Raw genomic sequence first — 16,452 nt, 5'->3', positions numbered from 1 at the left:
GAAGGTCAAGTTATAGACGGTCACGGCCAGCACAGACGTGTGGAGAAAACTTCACTCGTCTCGTCTAGACGCTGTTGTTGAGAAATGTTGTTTGATTGTGATTGTTGTGTGAGAAACCAAAGTTTGTTTACTTTCGGCGAACAGCTACGCAAAAAAAAATGGTTGAAGAGTACGCAACATCAAGTGTAATAGCAACATCAAGCTTTACATGTCCAGTCGCTCCGAATGACAAGAAAAACAATTGTCTGGGAAAGGTCAGCTGGGCTGCCGACCTCAGGTTTAGCTCAGGTCACATTCGGTAAGGACAAAGGAGCTGGTCACAGGTCAACAGTTGGGTAGGTAGTAGCTATGGCTCCTCAAGAAGCAGTGCAGTTAGGGTACAGTGGCCGATTTTCAAACCAACTACATATCCGTAAAACGTATACCTAAAGGTAAGCAAGACGTAGTTACCTACAGCAGTTTTCAAATCATTGGATATTTTTCGCGTGTTCGACTGCAGGTACTTACTTTAAAGGGAGGAGCGGTAAGCGAGTGAGTTGACTTTGTGGTCATGATGAAAGTTCCACAGCACCAGGACTTCCACGTCACTATAAGTTAGGTACATGAACTGATTGTGGTGTTTCCGACAAAAGTGCGAGTCGGTCTAGTCTTCTATTTCCATTCCAACGGCACCAACACCACACACGGACCCGTCCTCTCGCCTGCCCCCTCTCTGCCTCACTGCCGCCTCTCACCCCGTCCACACATGGTCAGCAGGCGACTTCCGCCCATGAGCCACGTCGCCCTTCTTCCGTCCCTACACGTGTCCCTGTCGCTAACGAAACAGTAGGTACTAATTCAGGCCCACTCGCCGACGCACAACTAAGCTACATTGACACATTGGAAACACACTGATGTAAAGCAAGTAATAGATAAAGCAAGCATTGTTTATGCTTCCCACTATACGAGCACGTTTAGGCAATGCATATTATGTTTTGGCCTCGCGTCACAAGGGGGGTCCACATCATCATTCGCGGGGGTGTAGCTCAGTGGTAGAGCGCTCGCTTTGCATGTGAGAAGCCCCGGGTTCAAACCCCGGTACCTCCAGTCTTTTGCCGCGCCGTGAGGCTCGGCTGACAAGTTGAGAACAAGTATTGTGATTTTTAGTTTTTACTACAGTGCACTGTATAGATCACGTATTTCGCCTCCGCCTCCTTGGCATTTTGTTGAAATAAAGAAGCTACAAATGCGGTACCGGATACCAAGTTGAAGCCCTAGAGAAGAAAGTTTTGACCTCAGGTCAAAGCAAAAGGTCTGGGGTCAAAGGCCATGTTTTTCATTGACACATTTTGTATATGGAGACTGTTGTAGTAATGGCTATAAAGGGGTAAATATCATCGCCCACAGCAGGTTTTCAATGAATCAGTCTTATCAACGGTGGAAGTTTTGGAACGTTTTAATATCATAGATAACCGAGCTTCTTTTTAAATATATCCATATACATCATATTATTAGATAGTCAATGGTCTGGATGTAGGACACAGGACATAAGCGGTTTCTGGGCTCCCGGAGCCAACATAATGAGGGCGGTTCTGGACGGGGCGGGATGCGCTGCCGGTATGTACTACAAAACCAAGTACATACAAAACAGATATAGGAACCTTCCATTGTATTCTGTTTTCTAAGTGATTCACGTAAGTCGGTCGGTCGCCCATGCAACGGCATCTCTTCATCGTTATCAATGACATCTGTGAAACTCGCTTTTCTCCAGCCATCTATTCTCTGTCCAGCCATAACTTCACACGGGTGTTCTCAACAGTTTCTCCGCGGCGGCCAAACTGATTTTGTGACACCCCCGTTCGGGGCGCGTCAGGCGCCGACACAGAGCACAAACCCCGGCGGGCCGCGACGTTCATCTCAAATGAATTGGCCCTCGGACCGTCCCAACCCTGTTATCTAAATCGACTGAGGAGTGAAAAGATGAGAGTCTCCGTCCCCTAAGTCATCGCGGTCCATCCATCAGGCCAGAGCCGAGCTCGCACCGCCGCCGCCTTTATCGCCGCGGACCGGGCCGGCCTTCTCCCCGGCTGCGGACGGCCTCCCCCGCTTCCGGCCCCGCCCAGATGGTCCTCCGCCGGCGCTGATTGGTTGTGGGGGCCGACCCCGGGAGCAGGCCCCGCCCCGGGCGGTACGGCTGACGCCGACTGGCCCGCTGTTGGGCAGAGGACATTGGAGGTGTCCGCGCTGCTCGGTCTGACGGAAAGAGAGCAGTATTGGAGGGCGGGCACCCGCTGCCGCAGTGGCACCTGAGCCGGAATACGTCACAGCCGGCGCACCAGGCAAAGCTTCTATGAGGTGAGGTGCTGGGGCGGGGGATGGGTTGATGGCGTTGACAATGATGGATGAGATCCGTCAATTAACTTAGTCAATTAACTAACATACTGTTAAGTATTTGAAACCCGATATCAAGTGCAGCTGTGTCTGTAATAGCAGTGTGTGCAATTACTGCCGCTGTAGCACTTGTCCAGTGAATATGATATCCTGACAATGCTGTCTGACTTCGACGACGACATCTCCTCGCTTTCCGTCCTTTTCTAAGGGTGGAAAGGGAGCGACCACCAACATTTTCTTCCCATGGACCATCATACACCGCGTTATGTATGTAATGGGACAAAAAATGGATCTAACGAGGCGGGGAATGTTCTCCTCGTTTAGATGTACGGTCGCCAATGCAACGGGCTTGTCAGTTGCGGTTGCAGCGCAAAAAAAGAGCTGTTTTCGGAATGTTTTTGGAGATGTTGCACGTGGTCATTAAAGGCAAAAATACAACAAACTACGTCGACCTGAAGCCGAAAAAAATGATGGCGCTGATGCTTGAACTCATCTCTAACTGGCTTAGTAAACGCGAATCTCTTGGATACTCGAACAACACCAGGCTCGGGAATTACTCGGGATCGGTTAAAATCAGGCAGTTCATTGGCTTAAATTTTGTAAGCTCCTCCTCCACTCCTTGAAATGCAATGCTTATTGAACAGCAGACAAGACGCTAGCCTCTAGTGACGCATCGCTGTCTCTGGTGTATTGCGGTGCAGCGTGCCGCCCGGCGCAGCGGCCGCCTGCGCCGGTAGACTAGCCCGCAAGGCAGCGAACGGCTGTTGAGCGGCACACACCATTTCATGACGATTGAAAAGGATACTAAAAAAAAAAACTGAGAGAAATCTTTGCAATGAGTGCAAAAGACGGATAAATAGAGGCACGATGCACATGGCTAATTGGGAAACAAGATTGTGGACGGATGGATGGACGGACAACGGACTCCTTTGCGATTTCAGGATGAAACCACCGGGCAAGTTTTGTGATCCGTTAGTTTCTCGAAATTACGACCGCGAAACTTGCAGGGGAGTTCATGACCTGATCTTGTTCGTGTTATCATGAAAACGGTTTCGTGTTATCATGAATGTGTTAAAGGAAATAGTTCACTTTTTAACTTGGGTTTTGAACTGGAATAGCAGTTCCGTAGCTTGGGCTGAGACGAGCATAAATCAGGAGCTTTTACAGCCCAAGGATCACCCTAGGCAAAGATATTCTATTTCTCGTCCCGAAAAAGGTGTCCTGCGTTGAGGATGTGTGCCTTGCATATTTTTGCATTCAGTATGAAAAGAGCATGGGTCCCGAAAATTCTTCAGAAACTAGAGAAATTATCTACGAGAACTCTAGAGAAATTCTCGTACTGATCAATAAGGACATTCAGGGGAACATTATCGCCCTTGCCAGTAAAACTAGTAAAAGGGCTAACTTTGCATGGTTCTTTAATCTTTAATGCATTATTTCACGCACTGGCGGATCCAGGGTTTCAGCGCGGGGGGGGGGGCGTACCAGGTCACGGAGCCAAACCTACTCCTAGGGTACCCCCAAATCCTGTCTTCTCATCGGATTTAGGCCACTTATTTTTCGTCATAGCCCAGGCCCTGATACGATAGTTTTTTTTTCTAAAAAAAAACAAATGGTAGGCCACCTGGGCCCTGTTTCACCGGTGATAGCAACACGCTGCTATTACACGTGTCAAATTGGGTTTCCATGGAAACATCAACAAACCATGGCGTCGTCAAACTGTGTGATGTCATGAAATATTGATGCTAACATCTTCACGGCCGTGCGATCAAACAAATGTATCAAACGCATTCAACGAGACAGCAACTCTGTTCCAAACGTAGCTATGCAGCGTGCTGCTATCACTGGTGAAACAGGGCCAATACCCCACTGGCAGATCCAGGAGGAGGGGGCTTTTGGGACAAATAACCCGGCAGCGCCAGAAATCGCCGGAAATTTACGTTTTCGTTTCAGGAATAAGACGAAAACTTAATTTTTATTACGAAAAGTTTGCTTTAAAGTGCACAGTAACGCAATGACAACTAAATTGAGGTTACTAAAACGACTCTGATCACAAAAGAACCTACCTAGTTACTAGGAAGGCTTTCTAATCAATTTTTATTTAGTTCCTCGTTATAGGCGTAAGAAGTGTAAGTCTGAATGGGGGGGCATACTTGTACTGAATGCCCCTCAGGCTCCTGTCCGGGGGGCATATGCCCCTAACTTATTAATTTGAGGACTCGTTTGTTTTAGGGCCTTGGGCGGGCGGGCGGGCGGATGGGGTCTGGGGAGACAGATAGACGGACGGACGAACATACGGAGAGACGGATGGACGGACGGACGGAGAATGGAGAAACGGACGGATGGATGGACGGACTGAGAGACGGAAGGGCGGACGGACGAACGGAGAGACAGACAAAGAGATGGACAGACGGACGGGTAGAGAGAGAGAGAGAGAGAGAGAGAGAGAGAGAGAGAGAGAGAGAGAGAGGAGAGAGAGAGAGAGACTGAGAGAGAGAGAGAGACTGAGAGAGAGAGAGAGACTGAGAGAGAAAAAGAGACTGAGAGAGAAAAAGAGACTGAGAGAGAAAAAGAGACTGAGAGAGAAAAAGAGACTGAGAGAGAAAAAGAGACTGAGAGAGAAAAAGAGACTGAGAGAGAAAAAGAGACTGAGAGAGAAAAAGAGACTGAGAGAGAAAAAGAGACTGAGAGAGAAGAGACTGAGAGAGAGAGAGAGAGAGAGAGAGAGAGAGAGAGAGAGAGAGAGAGAGAGAGGGTGGTGAGAGAAAGGAGGATAAGTATGAAGGAAAAGACTAACAGAGACTTCAGGGAGGACGGCAAGGAGACTGATACCTACAGAGAGGAACAGTAGCGGTGGAACACCTTCAATTAAGGGGGGGGGGGGCACTGCCAACTTTTGGTCCCATTCTTTCCATGCAACGCCCATAGGGCTAATGTTAAAATGCCAAAATCAAAGGGGGGACGGTGCCCCGGTGCCCTCCCCGTTCCGCCGCCTATGGAGAGGAAAGATGAGTGAGCAAGGGATTTGAGAGATAGGTAAAGAGTAGTGATGTCAATTACAGAAAATTGGAATACCGATACCAAACCAAATACCAACCAAAACCGTGAGGAAATACCGAAACCGAACCAACCTAGGAACATGAGGCAAATACCAAATTTATACCAATTTATCAGCCTCTTATATATTAGTGAGGGTTCATAATACCAACAAAATACCAAATATAGGAGGATTGAAATACCAAATACCAAGTTGGTATTGGTTTGGTATCGGTATACCAAAATGTTGGTATCCGATTGACATCTCTAGTAAAGAGACAGGGGAGAAATGAGATTTTATTGCTCCGCTCCTAATAACACTTCCTAAAATAAAATATAATTGGCCGTAATTATCGAATAAGAATCGGAAATTGTCAATTGAACGTCTGATTCGCTTACATCAATCGACAATCCGCCCTATACCATGTTTGACATGTTTGCAGTTTGCACCAAAGCCAGCTTGCAGGCTATAGCCTATACATCGAGGCAGTGGTATATACTATACATCCCGGTGAATTCCTGCATATAGCCGAGACCTGCGGCGGTATTTTCCCACGATCAGCCGGATTTCAAAGTCGTGTATTTTTCGTCCATGGCAGGCGGCCGGCGCAATCTCGGGGAAAGAGGCGCTCCAGTAACAAAAGCACGAGCAGATCGCCCAAATGCCGGTGGCCGCGATAAGTTCTCTAGTTTCTGAAGAATTTTCGGGACCCATGCTCTTTTCATACTGGATCGCGTGTGCCTTACAGAAACTGAAAAGTTCTTCCTATATCAAAATATAGAAAATAATCTTTTGTTATAAAGAGGTTTTATTTTCTTTGCTGATCATTTTGAACATAAAAATCATAAATCCATTGCAAAAAAAATAATTTCGTGAAAGTGAACTATTTCCTTTAAGCTCCATGCTAGCTTAAAGGTAGTGTGCCACCTTTGAAAGATTTCCCCTTTTATTTTTCCTAGGATAAGAAGCTTCTGTTTTTACCAAATATCGCAAAGAAAATCAAAAATGGGCCTGGAATAGTGCCCTTTTCGCCTAAAAGTTTATCGGTTTTTCGACATGTATAACAACTGTAGTGGGCTGACCTGCAAACAGGCGTCGGCAACAATCGCGAATGCGGCGCACATGTGACAATAAGCAAAGGTCATTATAGAGTTACGACGTACGGGAATGAGTTATCAGCTGTCTAATCGTAGACAACACAATGTCGAGCCTTAAACTGTAAGCCTGTATTGGTATTGTTTCTTTTATTTGGCTGTCGAACATTATTTATGGTTTGAAATATGATTTTATGTAAAATAATTGATATGAAAAAGCCGTCTCTTAAGTTATGACCCCATTTCACCACACGCAAGTGGCAGAAATGACAATGATCAGCTGACGCATTTTTCTTGGCCGAAGTCAGAGCGCGCGGCCCGACGCACCACCACCGCACCACAAAGTATGAGCAGAAGCCGCGCCCAAAGCCAGGGCCCCGGTAACGTGAGGTAGCCGAGTCGGGGCAGCGTGCGCTGACCCAAGCCGGGGCCGCAGCTTTGGGCGCGGTCTACCGCATCCCCGCGGGCAGCCCCGGGCTATCACATGACACCGGGAGGACGCGCGGCCCCGGCTTGGGTCAGCGCACGCTGCCCCGACTCGGCTACCTCACGTTACCGGGGCCCTGGCTTTGGGCGCGGTCTACCGCACCACCTAACAAGCGTGTTCGAAACCGCAGGAGATGATGATGAACGGGTTTATCGAAACTTGATTGGATGAGCATATCGGTAATAGCGATTTCAGTGTGTGCATTTATTGTTCATAGTGGTGTGAAATGTGGTTGGGGTACGACCGACAACCCGTCGGGGCGAATTTCGCACTGGGGTACTCAAAATTTGAAGAATTTAAGACGCTTCCATGAGTTTTGAAGGTATGGATAAGTTCTAAAAATCCGGTTCTCCTTATCTGGGCCATTAACTCCATACGGTCCAGGAAAGCTGGCACACTACCTTTAACAATATAAGGGTATCGCAACTGTTCTTTTCTGCTTCATTCAAAATAAGCATAGGTAATGAACTCTGATCGAAAGACAGAGTGACAAAAGTGACCTACATATCCCTGACCGGATAAAAGGACAAATCTCGGTGATCTAAGATTCCAAATATGTTCTTAAGGTAAAAGGATGATATTTGATGAGATAGGTCATGAATGAATACGGGATTTCTAAATATGTGTTACTTCTTACTTTATTAGTTTGAAGTCCATCCGTCCTCTAAACTCTTAGCTCCACACATTTTAATGCCTATGTCCGATGTTATTGTAAGCAAATTGGCGAATAATTTCTGTTTGCATTTCAAATACTCTGGAAAGATTAAACCAATTCAACACAATATTGATGTGGACAATCAGAAAATCAACAACAGACCATTTATCTCTCCCATTCTTTAACACGTGCGTCTGACTCTGCCGAACAAAGAATCAAAACCCCCAACTCGCCAGTTCAACGATATTTCATAATTGGATCAACAGCATCACATTTTTACTGTTCACAGCTATCTCCTATCGCATCGCAAAACACTCGGCCGCGGTAATTGGGTCTATATCGGAGATGTGCGTACGGCGGGGTCGCTCGCCGCCCGCTCGGCCGCTCGGCGGTCGGTGCAGCACGGCCGCGCTCCCCCGAGGGCTGTTCTTTGGTTGGAGCTCTTTCATCATAACCTCATTAAGTCGGCGCCACCCCTTCGGCCGCATGATGCGGGGATTGACTCGGCTAATCGGACCGCCGGGATCTGCGAACGGTAATTGGACCGACGCGGGGTGATGGCCCGGAGAGGAGAGACGGAGAGGAGAGAGTGGAAAGGAGGGGAGGAAGGAAAGCAAGAGTGGACACCGCGGTATGGAGTGGAGAACGGAAGGCTGCTCTGGTGGGGAGCAGAATAAAGTGAACGATTAGGAAATAGTGAAAAGCAAGTAGCAGGAGGAGCAGAGTAAAATAATTACAAGAGAGGGTATTGTCGATACAAAAAGCAAAGAATGTTAAAGTTTTGAAGCTTCTTAGCGTATTTACCCATTGATCAGCTATTGAGTTACGATTTACAAACATATACACATCTTGCGTTGCCTAGCTTCACTCCTACACATTATTTACAAATCTCATTGACAGTCGACACGATAAAGATGGTCGACATGCCTAAATAACTGGAGTCAAAATTAGCTGAGCTTGACAACACCTTTAATGTGTTTTAAGAGCAACTCAGCGCGCCAATCCAATGCGGTTAAAAACTGGATAGCTTTATTTGTAAGCAACACTTATCCCATACTAACAGGGAACCAAGATGCGTGCTGAACTACGGACATGAGGTCCGGCCCAGTCCGGAGTACGCTGTGCGTATGAAACACTTTTCGTCAGGGCAGGGCGCCGGCCAGAGCGGACCCGAACACTCGGGCCTGGGCCCTTGGGAGACCGGTGCGGCGGTACTCGGCCGGAACGAGCCGAGGTGTGGGACCGTGCGGGGAACTCGTTATGAGAGGGGGTGGAAATTAGGAACGACAAGGAGCTGAGTGGGATAGAGAGGGAAGTCGTTTCTAGAGCACGGGATATAGCTGGGACAAAATAGACATGAGACACTTGTGTGATTAAAAAAAATAGTCCGAACCTTTTGAATGGATGGATTCGCAAGGACAGAGCCCGGGCTAAGCAAAGCTTCTTGCGTTGGCCCTGCCCTCTATCCTCCGATCGCGATATTCCTGTTCATGGCAGAATTATAAGTCCGAAGTTTAACGTACGCACATAGCCGCGTACGGCCGGTCCCCTCACTGACTTCACCTGGCTACGGCCTACCATCAACCGCAACCATACCCGCCAGAAGGCTCATGAACATCGAGCGCCCGTCGCGCCTCGAACCCCGAACTGTTGTAACCGGGAACGCGTGCTCTCACCGCCCAGAGTCCAGCGCTCCACCAACTGAGCTACAGGACCGGCAATTGTCATATTTTGACAGCTCAAAATATAACAACAAAGGTTATTATCAAGCTGGAACATTTAAATCATATTTCCATATGCGAAACCTAAATGGACTGGAGACAGCCGGACTATGATGTATCAGATGGTGATCAAATAGCGGCACCACAGCCTAAGAAGAGAAAAGAGATTGGCTTGAAAAGCACAGGTAGGTACAAGATAATCTGACTACTTCGAAACCCAATGAGCTTTTAACTAGAGGGAAAATAAAAGTGAAAATAAAAAGAAAAAAGTCAGAATAAGAAAAGGACAGAGAAAAGGTAAGAAAGAAAGACACAGAACTACAGAAAGATATAAAGACTGTGAGCAAGAGGCACCAGTCGCGTGGGAGCCGGAGGCAGTGGCCCGCGCAGACCAGCGCTCGGCGGCGGGACCATCGGTCAGCCGGCTAACAGGTGATCTGTCAGGAATCCCGCCGCCGCCGCCGCCGGGCCACTGTTGCTATCACGGCCCTGGGGTCTGCGGCCGATGCAGATCACTCTGCGGACGACACCGCGGCCACCCAGCCGTGGAAACGAGGCCGCACAGCGGAGACGTGGGAGGAGAGAGGGACGGAAAGCTACCGCAGCAAAACTACTGCACTTGTGTCAAAGGACAAGTCTAGACGCGTCTCAACTAAATAAGCATAATTTTCCAGCTTGGTGTAACTAAAGCTGGCAGAGGAGCTCAGGAAATAAGCTTAGGCAAATCAGCTTAGGTTTAATGAGACTGCGACAATGATAATGGTTAACCGACATTCAGATGCTTGGGGGAAAGACAACCTATAACAACCTTATAATTAGTACCTAACGCAAAGAGAATTAAAAATATTTTGAAGCCAAATTCGATTAAAATATATTTAATGCTTTGTTCTTATTGTCTCACTAAAAGTTCCCACTAAAAATGCGATTTGTGTTTTGCTTATTCCCATTGACAATCAGCAAAACACAAATCGTTCCTTCCTAATGCGTCAGGACTAATGCATGTAGCTCTTGAAGAGCCGCGCATTAGCTGATTGACCATTCGAGAGGCCTGACATGACCGCATAATAGAGCATCTGACCACAACACATTACATGACCAGAGGCGGGGGCAGAATGAGGTGATACCGCACAATGCCTGTTGTCATTACGGAAATTAGTATAAGAGCCGCCCGTGAATGATAGGCGGTTAACGGCGAAACTTGAAGACAACAAGCTCAGAAGCTTGCATGAACTAACTATCGCGGGAAAGACGCGGATAATGTAAAGACGCAGAGACGGTATTCGACAAAATACAGTGTCGATGTCCAAAGAAGCTCAAGTTTTCTAAGCAATGTGTGGCTGCAATGACATGCCTTGGCCATTAACTAACAGGAACCATTTCGACCTAAAAGTTGATAAAGTCACCGCCGCGGTCGCAGCCATTCCGCTCAACTGAACACCATAGGATGGTATGCGGTTATTCGTGTGTGTATATTCTGCGCTCGGTGACTCGGAGCCGGGGCCGGCGCGCGGGTCGCTCGGCGCTCTGATTATGTAGAGGACCGGTCGGTGCAATTCATCATAGCTGTCGACACTGTCGGCCAAATGAAACGGAAGCCACCGCACACAAACGAGATGGATCGCCATGAATAATGCAGTACTTTCCAGGCCTGCTAAACATGATTTTCGTTTTGGCGAATTGAAACAGAAAGCCAGGCGGCCGGCGTGCGATGGTGCTGCGGCTTTTGTTCTCGGCCGGCGAAGTTCCTGTGGTGTGTAAATGAGACGAATGAAATTAATACTTCCGTCAGAGGCTAACGTCTTTAAATATTTCCGAATGAGGGAGGTTGTATAGAGTTAGCTGTGGAAGAACATCAAAGACAGAACTATGCCTTGAACAAAGTTGAGACGCTAGCAGGAAGTTGGAGGGATTTTCCGCCAAATCAAATATTATAATGTATTTCCATTCTCTCTTCATCGGAGATAACTCCATGTGTCAAAAGCGCCGCAGCTGTGAGTTACACTCAACGTTAACCTTCTAGCTTAATGAAATACCAGCGACGTTCCTCATGCTGTCATCCCTTCAAATCATCCTGACTGACGCCGTGTCTGCTTTCGGTATAAAAAGGAGTTCGGTAACCACCAATCCCGTTTGATACTGAAGCTGACGCAAATGTTCTCCCTCAGGATGGAGCCGTACCCCAGCTCGGGCTCGGTACTCAGTATCGCCGACCTGATCCGGCCATCTCCGGCCCGCAGCGGCGGCCTCTGCCCCAGCGGACCCGCGGGAGGGGTCTGTCCGGAGCCGAGCGAGGCCCGGGTGCCGGCACTACCCGCCGAACAGCTCACACCACAGCCCGAGACACATCTGGAGCAGTTCTCCTCAGCGGCCCGCTCCAAGGGGTACCGGCTCGAGCGGCACCTCGACGAGCTGGCAGAGCGGCGCGACGAGCGAGCCGAGTCGAGAGCCCGCGTCGAGCCGGGCGAGCGGGCCACCAGAGACGTCCCAGACAACCACGACAGTGGGAATGGAGCCCCGACTCGCGAGCCGGCACTGCGCGAGGCAGATGAGAACCGCGCTCTGCCCGGCTTCCGGCTCAAAGCATCCGGCAAGAAGGCCCGCGTCGGCAAGGTGATGCGACTGAACGTGAACGCCCGCGAGCGGCGCCGCATGCACGACCTCAACGACGCGCTGGACGAGCTGCGCTCCGTCATCCCGTACGCGCACTCGCCCTCCGTGCGCAAACTGAGCAAGATCGCCACCCTGCTGCTGGGCAAAAACTACATCATGATGCAGGGGAACGCCATCGAGGAGCTACGCAGGATTATCGCCTACCTCAGCCACCTGACGGGCATTCACGTGCCGACGCCGGCGATGGCGGCGTACGACTCACTGAATCTGCAGGGAAACCTGCAGCCGCGCGTCGGCCTCCTGCCGGCGCTGGGCGAGGACGTGAGGCCAGAGTTCAGCATGTCACCGTCGCCGCAGGGTCTCAGCGACTGAGCCGGCTGTGGCTCAGCGAGTGAGCCGGCTGTGGCTCAGCGAATGAGCCGCCTGTGGCTCAGTGAGTGAGCCGCATATGGCTCAGCGACTGAGCCGTATGTGGCTCAGCAGCCGAGCCGGCGGTGGCCCAGCGACTGACTCGGCTGTGCGCCGTGGGGGCTCCCGGTTCAGCAACTGAGACTGAGCCGACTGTCGGTGGCAGAGACCGAGACTGAGGCGGGGTCTTTGTTGGACACGCGGTGGAGAAAGCTGTCTCCGGTGTGGGAGTCTGTCCCGCCCGCGGCATGTGGAAAGGTATCTGCGTGCGTGAATATAAAATTGTCAAATGAAAAGAGCTGGCGACAAAAGTCAGACTGCGTGCGACTTGTGAGTGGAAATTAGCACAATTGTCAGAGCCACTGATTGGGTGTTGGAAGAATCGACTTTGTTGTCTTGCAGCAATCTGACATTCTTGTTGCTAAAATCCGGGCTAAACGATTGCTCGGATACAGACAACTGGATACGTGATGATTTATTGCAACTTTTAGTGATTGCGAGTATGGGAGCTCGAGTGAGTGTGTGTCGCTTTTGTGAATGGTGAACGCTGCGCTGTAATATATTTATTTGTGAATGGTGATAGCGTTCCCTCACCCACCGATCATCAGTGGTTTAATTCATGGAGATGTGTTACTGACGACGAGTGTGCCAACAAACTTTGGATGGTGGCTTGTTTTTCTTCACATCTACATCATTCATTTACTACGAGTTTTTTTTTACATGTAGTCACCTTCGTAAATTTACGCCGTTATTGCTTGCGGTACAGTATACCTTAAGGCGCAAAGTATAGTGACATCTTGCGGCAGTGTTACAACATAGCCTTGGAGATCTGCGGTACAGCATAATTTCAGGCGCGTACTGTACAGGGTGTCTCAAAAGTTCGTTCACAGGTACCAGCCATGCTTTTTTGTCAATAATTCTGAATCTACAAGAAATTAACAGTCGAAATTTTGCATGGGCATTGGTACCAACCTTCCTCAAGCAGTCTCATTGTTTTTAAGCGCATTCGACCCTTCATGAGCTCACAAAAAGGGTTCACCTCTGACCATGGGTCAGGCATGAAAATGGAGGTCGCAAAATCGGGTCGGCTGAGAAACTCTCTGTTTCAGGAGTAATGGGAATGGTTAAGTCGGAAATGACACATGGCAAAGTGTTGGCGAGGATGAGTACAACATGATGATCATCTAATAAAAACGGTAGCTAAATTTTTTGAAGGACGAAACCATGCGAGACTAACAGCGTTTTGAACGGCTCTCGTACGGCAGCAGATTCGTGCTCCGGAAAGCAGCTGAAAATGCAGTCATAACTATTGAAAACTGACAAGAAGCTCACAGACAGAGGTTACCCGGTTTCAAAAATTGCAGGTCATCGTAAAATAAAGACAAAGTATCATTTAAAATTGTTTATAATATCTATAACGCTAAATTTTGGGGGAAAATAACGCGAAAATCATCAATGCCCAGGACAACTGACCCTCAAAAAGTGTCAATTAATGTAAAGTTTAATCTTACGAAGTTTCAAGAGGCGGATATGGAGCAAATAGCTTTCTTTTAGACACAAAATCCCGATAAAACCGCACGATGGACAGGTTTTGGAAGTTTACAAAGCGAAACCTCTCCTGAGGAGAACACTCCGCAACCCAGCGAAGGTCTTGGCATGGGGAATGACGAGCGTTTGGGATTTGCAAAATTTGCAAAATGTGTCTAAGAAACAGATGGCCGACACATTCTGCTATGATATGCTGCAAAAAATTTGCCCCTGGCACTTCCCATTTGTTCAGGAATGGGGTTGTTTTGAAAAGGAAAATGGTGCTTGGGAGGTCGGCGCCAGTCATTCATGAAGGAGTTAGCGCCAGAGAAAACCTACAAAATACTCACGGATGGTGTCGATGCAAGCTGTCGGCTTTCAGGGAAAAGCGGGTGTTGCCGGGGAGCTCGTCAAACCTAAATCCGACGCAGAAACTGCAGGGGATTCCCCTACAAGAGCTTGAAACCTGGTGACCTTTTATCCGCCTCCGGCAGCCGACGGAGCGACAAAAATCGGTGTGGGCAAATATTTTTGGAGATACAGCAGAGGGTTTGGTTTTCAACCCTCTGAATCAGTTGTAAAAACATGCATATTTGTCTAGTGTACACACAGACACCAAAACCTTAGATTTTTGGCCGGTTCTTATATGCTTTATTGGCATGGGAAATGTGTCAACGAACTTTTGAGACACCCTGTAGTGGCATCTAGCGGCAGCTATGCAACTTCATACACGTGAAATTCGGTACAATAGAACTGTAAGCTCGCTCTCACACAGCACACGCTCTCTCAGCGGCGCACACTCAGAGGCATAATCTCTCCCCCCAGGGCCTTGCCGGGCCACCGTCCAACGGCAAAGTTTCAGAAAATCATTTACAAATTATCTATTAAAGAAAATTAAAAAAGTCGCTACACCGTCACCTGACTTGAAGAACCGACCACACACTGCACACACAGCGCAGTCCGCATCAGAAGTTTCATCTCAGTCATCGTTTTATGGCGCCTAATAAAAGCGTTACGTCCGAGCATCGTGACATAAGGAGCACGCAGTAATGGGAACGATGATCTGGGAGACGCTCCAATTAGAATAATGAGTCCCACGATTGCCGTTTACAGTAAACAGCGGAAACGGTAGATTCGCTCGCCTCAGAGTTCTTGAAACCGCTCAGGAAATACGTGAACTGAAACAATACGGCTAAGCAATACTTTGTGCATACTTTGTGTGCAAAGTAAGCAGTCATTAACAATATTTCAGTCGCAAAAATTGTCGTTTCCCTTCCAATACTGATGGAAGAAAACCGTCCACGTTCGCATTCGTAAAACAGTAGATACCTAAAAGGTAGAACTAGAGGAGGCATAAAGGTTATCAACGGTACTGGGGATATATTCCACAAAAGGCCACGAGAAGGCTCAACAGTAAGACATATCGTTGGCATCGAATGAGACATAATGAGAAGACAAAAGTTTCAACGTACGATCATAGAGATCTTGTATACATATACATACATGTATATAAGATCTCTATGCGTACGATCACAATAATTCAGTATTTGGGTGCTTCAAACGAAAAACCGAATCCTTTGGAGGAGATTCCGGTGCGAGCGACTTTAGCGAGTGTCATTTGAGCGAACGTCATTTGAGCGAACCATTTTCAGCGACTGGCAACTTAGCGAATATCAAATTGAGCGATTATCAAATATAGCGATTATCAATTTAAGCGAAAGCTATGTTTCAGCGACATCTTTTTCGTCGACTACGGTTTGAGCGACTGTCATTTCAGCGAAACACTTCGTCGTCCCGTAACGGTGTATTTTTTCTTTTTTTTTCTTTTGCGAGCGTTCGTACAACGAATGTTTCCGGAACTTTTCATGGTTATCCGGAACTGGATGGCGGATGTCACGTTCAAAGTTCAGACATTAAGCTCCAAATTTAATGCCACATTTCTCAAAAATTACAGCGGTTCGATTTCACCCCCCCCCCCTGCTGTTTGCCAATAATGATGACCAAACGTTTGTTCAGAGATTCATATTGCTTGTGCTGTTTTTCGCGAAATTCTCCCGCTTGAATTTGGATCAGTTCCCCATGTTGTAAAATTTGTTCTTGCCCCAAGCACCGTACGAATTTCCAGATATTTGGGTGAGGTCCATGAAACATAGACTGGAATTGGATCCCCCTGTGCCATCTCTCGAGTTTATTATTGGTCCTTGGCATTCCTTCCATCGTCCTCTCACGTTCCACATTTCCAGATCAAAATTGCAGAATGAGGCCAGATATTTTTGTGGTTTCCAAGCTTAAAAGAAAATTTTTAATTTGCCGCGCGCAGCTTGAAGCATGACACACACCAAGCGGGTATTCCAAGGGCAAGAATTCCCGAAAAGTAGCAAATGATTGACTTCCGTCGCGTTCGGTTTCGCGTGTTCGCTCAATTGGTCCCCCATTGGCCTCCATATATTCGCTCAATCTGGTTTCGCTGATTCTGGTCCTCGCTTAAGTTGATAATCGCTGTGATTGAATTCGCCGACTTGACAATCGCTGAAAAAGTCAAT

At 48.0% G+C, this 16,452-nt stretch overlaps 2 protein-coding genes and 1 non-coding gene across 20 annotated transcripts in view; 2 read left to right on the top strand and 1 right to left on the bottom strand.

Moving 5' to 3' along the window:
* Positions 1-16,452, bottom strand: part of LOC122378436 (intraflagellar transport protein 52 homolog) — a 104,083-nt gene that overhangs the window by 70,982 nt on the left and 16,649 nt on the right. The window lies entirely within an intron of this gene.
* Positions 1,015-1,086, top strand: Trnaa-ugc. Its single transcript has one exon. It is a non-coding gene; the product is annotated as a tRNA-Ala (tRNA).
* Positions 2,191-13,087, top strand: LOC122378441 (class E basic helix-loop-helix protein 22-like). Its single transcript, XM_043359507.1, has 2 exons — positions 2,191-2,334; positions 11,530-13,087. Exons 1-2 carry the CDS (start codon positions 2,330-2,332, stop codon positions 12,344-12,346), a joined length of 822 nt encoding a protein of 273 aa, XP_043215442.1. The 5' UTR covers positions 2,191-2,329; the 3' UTR covers positions 12,347-13,087.

The sequence above is a fragment of the Amphibalanus amphitrite genome, unplaced genomic scaffold, assembly GCF_019059575.1.
Source record: "Amphibalanus amphitrite isolate SeventyFive unplaced genomic scaffold, NRLGWU_Aamphi_draft 000059F_arrow, whole genome shotgun sequence".
Lineage (NCBI taxonomy): Eukaryota > Metazoa > Arthropoda > Thecostraca > Balanomorpha > Balanidae > Amphibalanus > Amphibalanus amphitrite.
The sequence above is the reverse complement of the archived record's forward strand: the minus strand, read 5'-3'. Positions and strand labels throughout refer to the sequence as shown.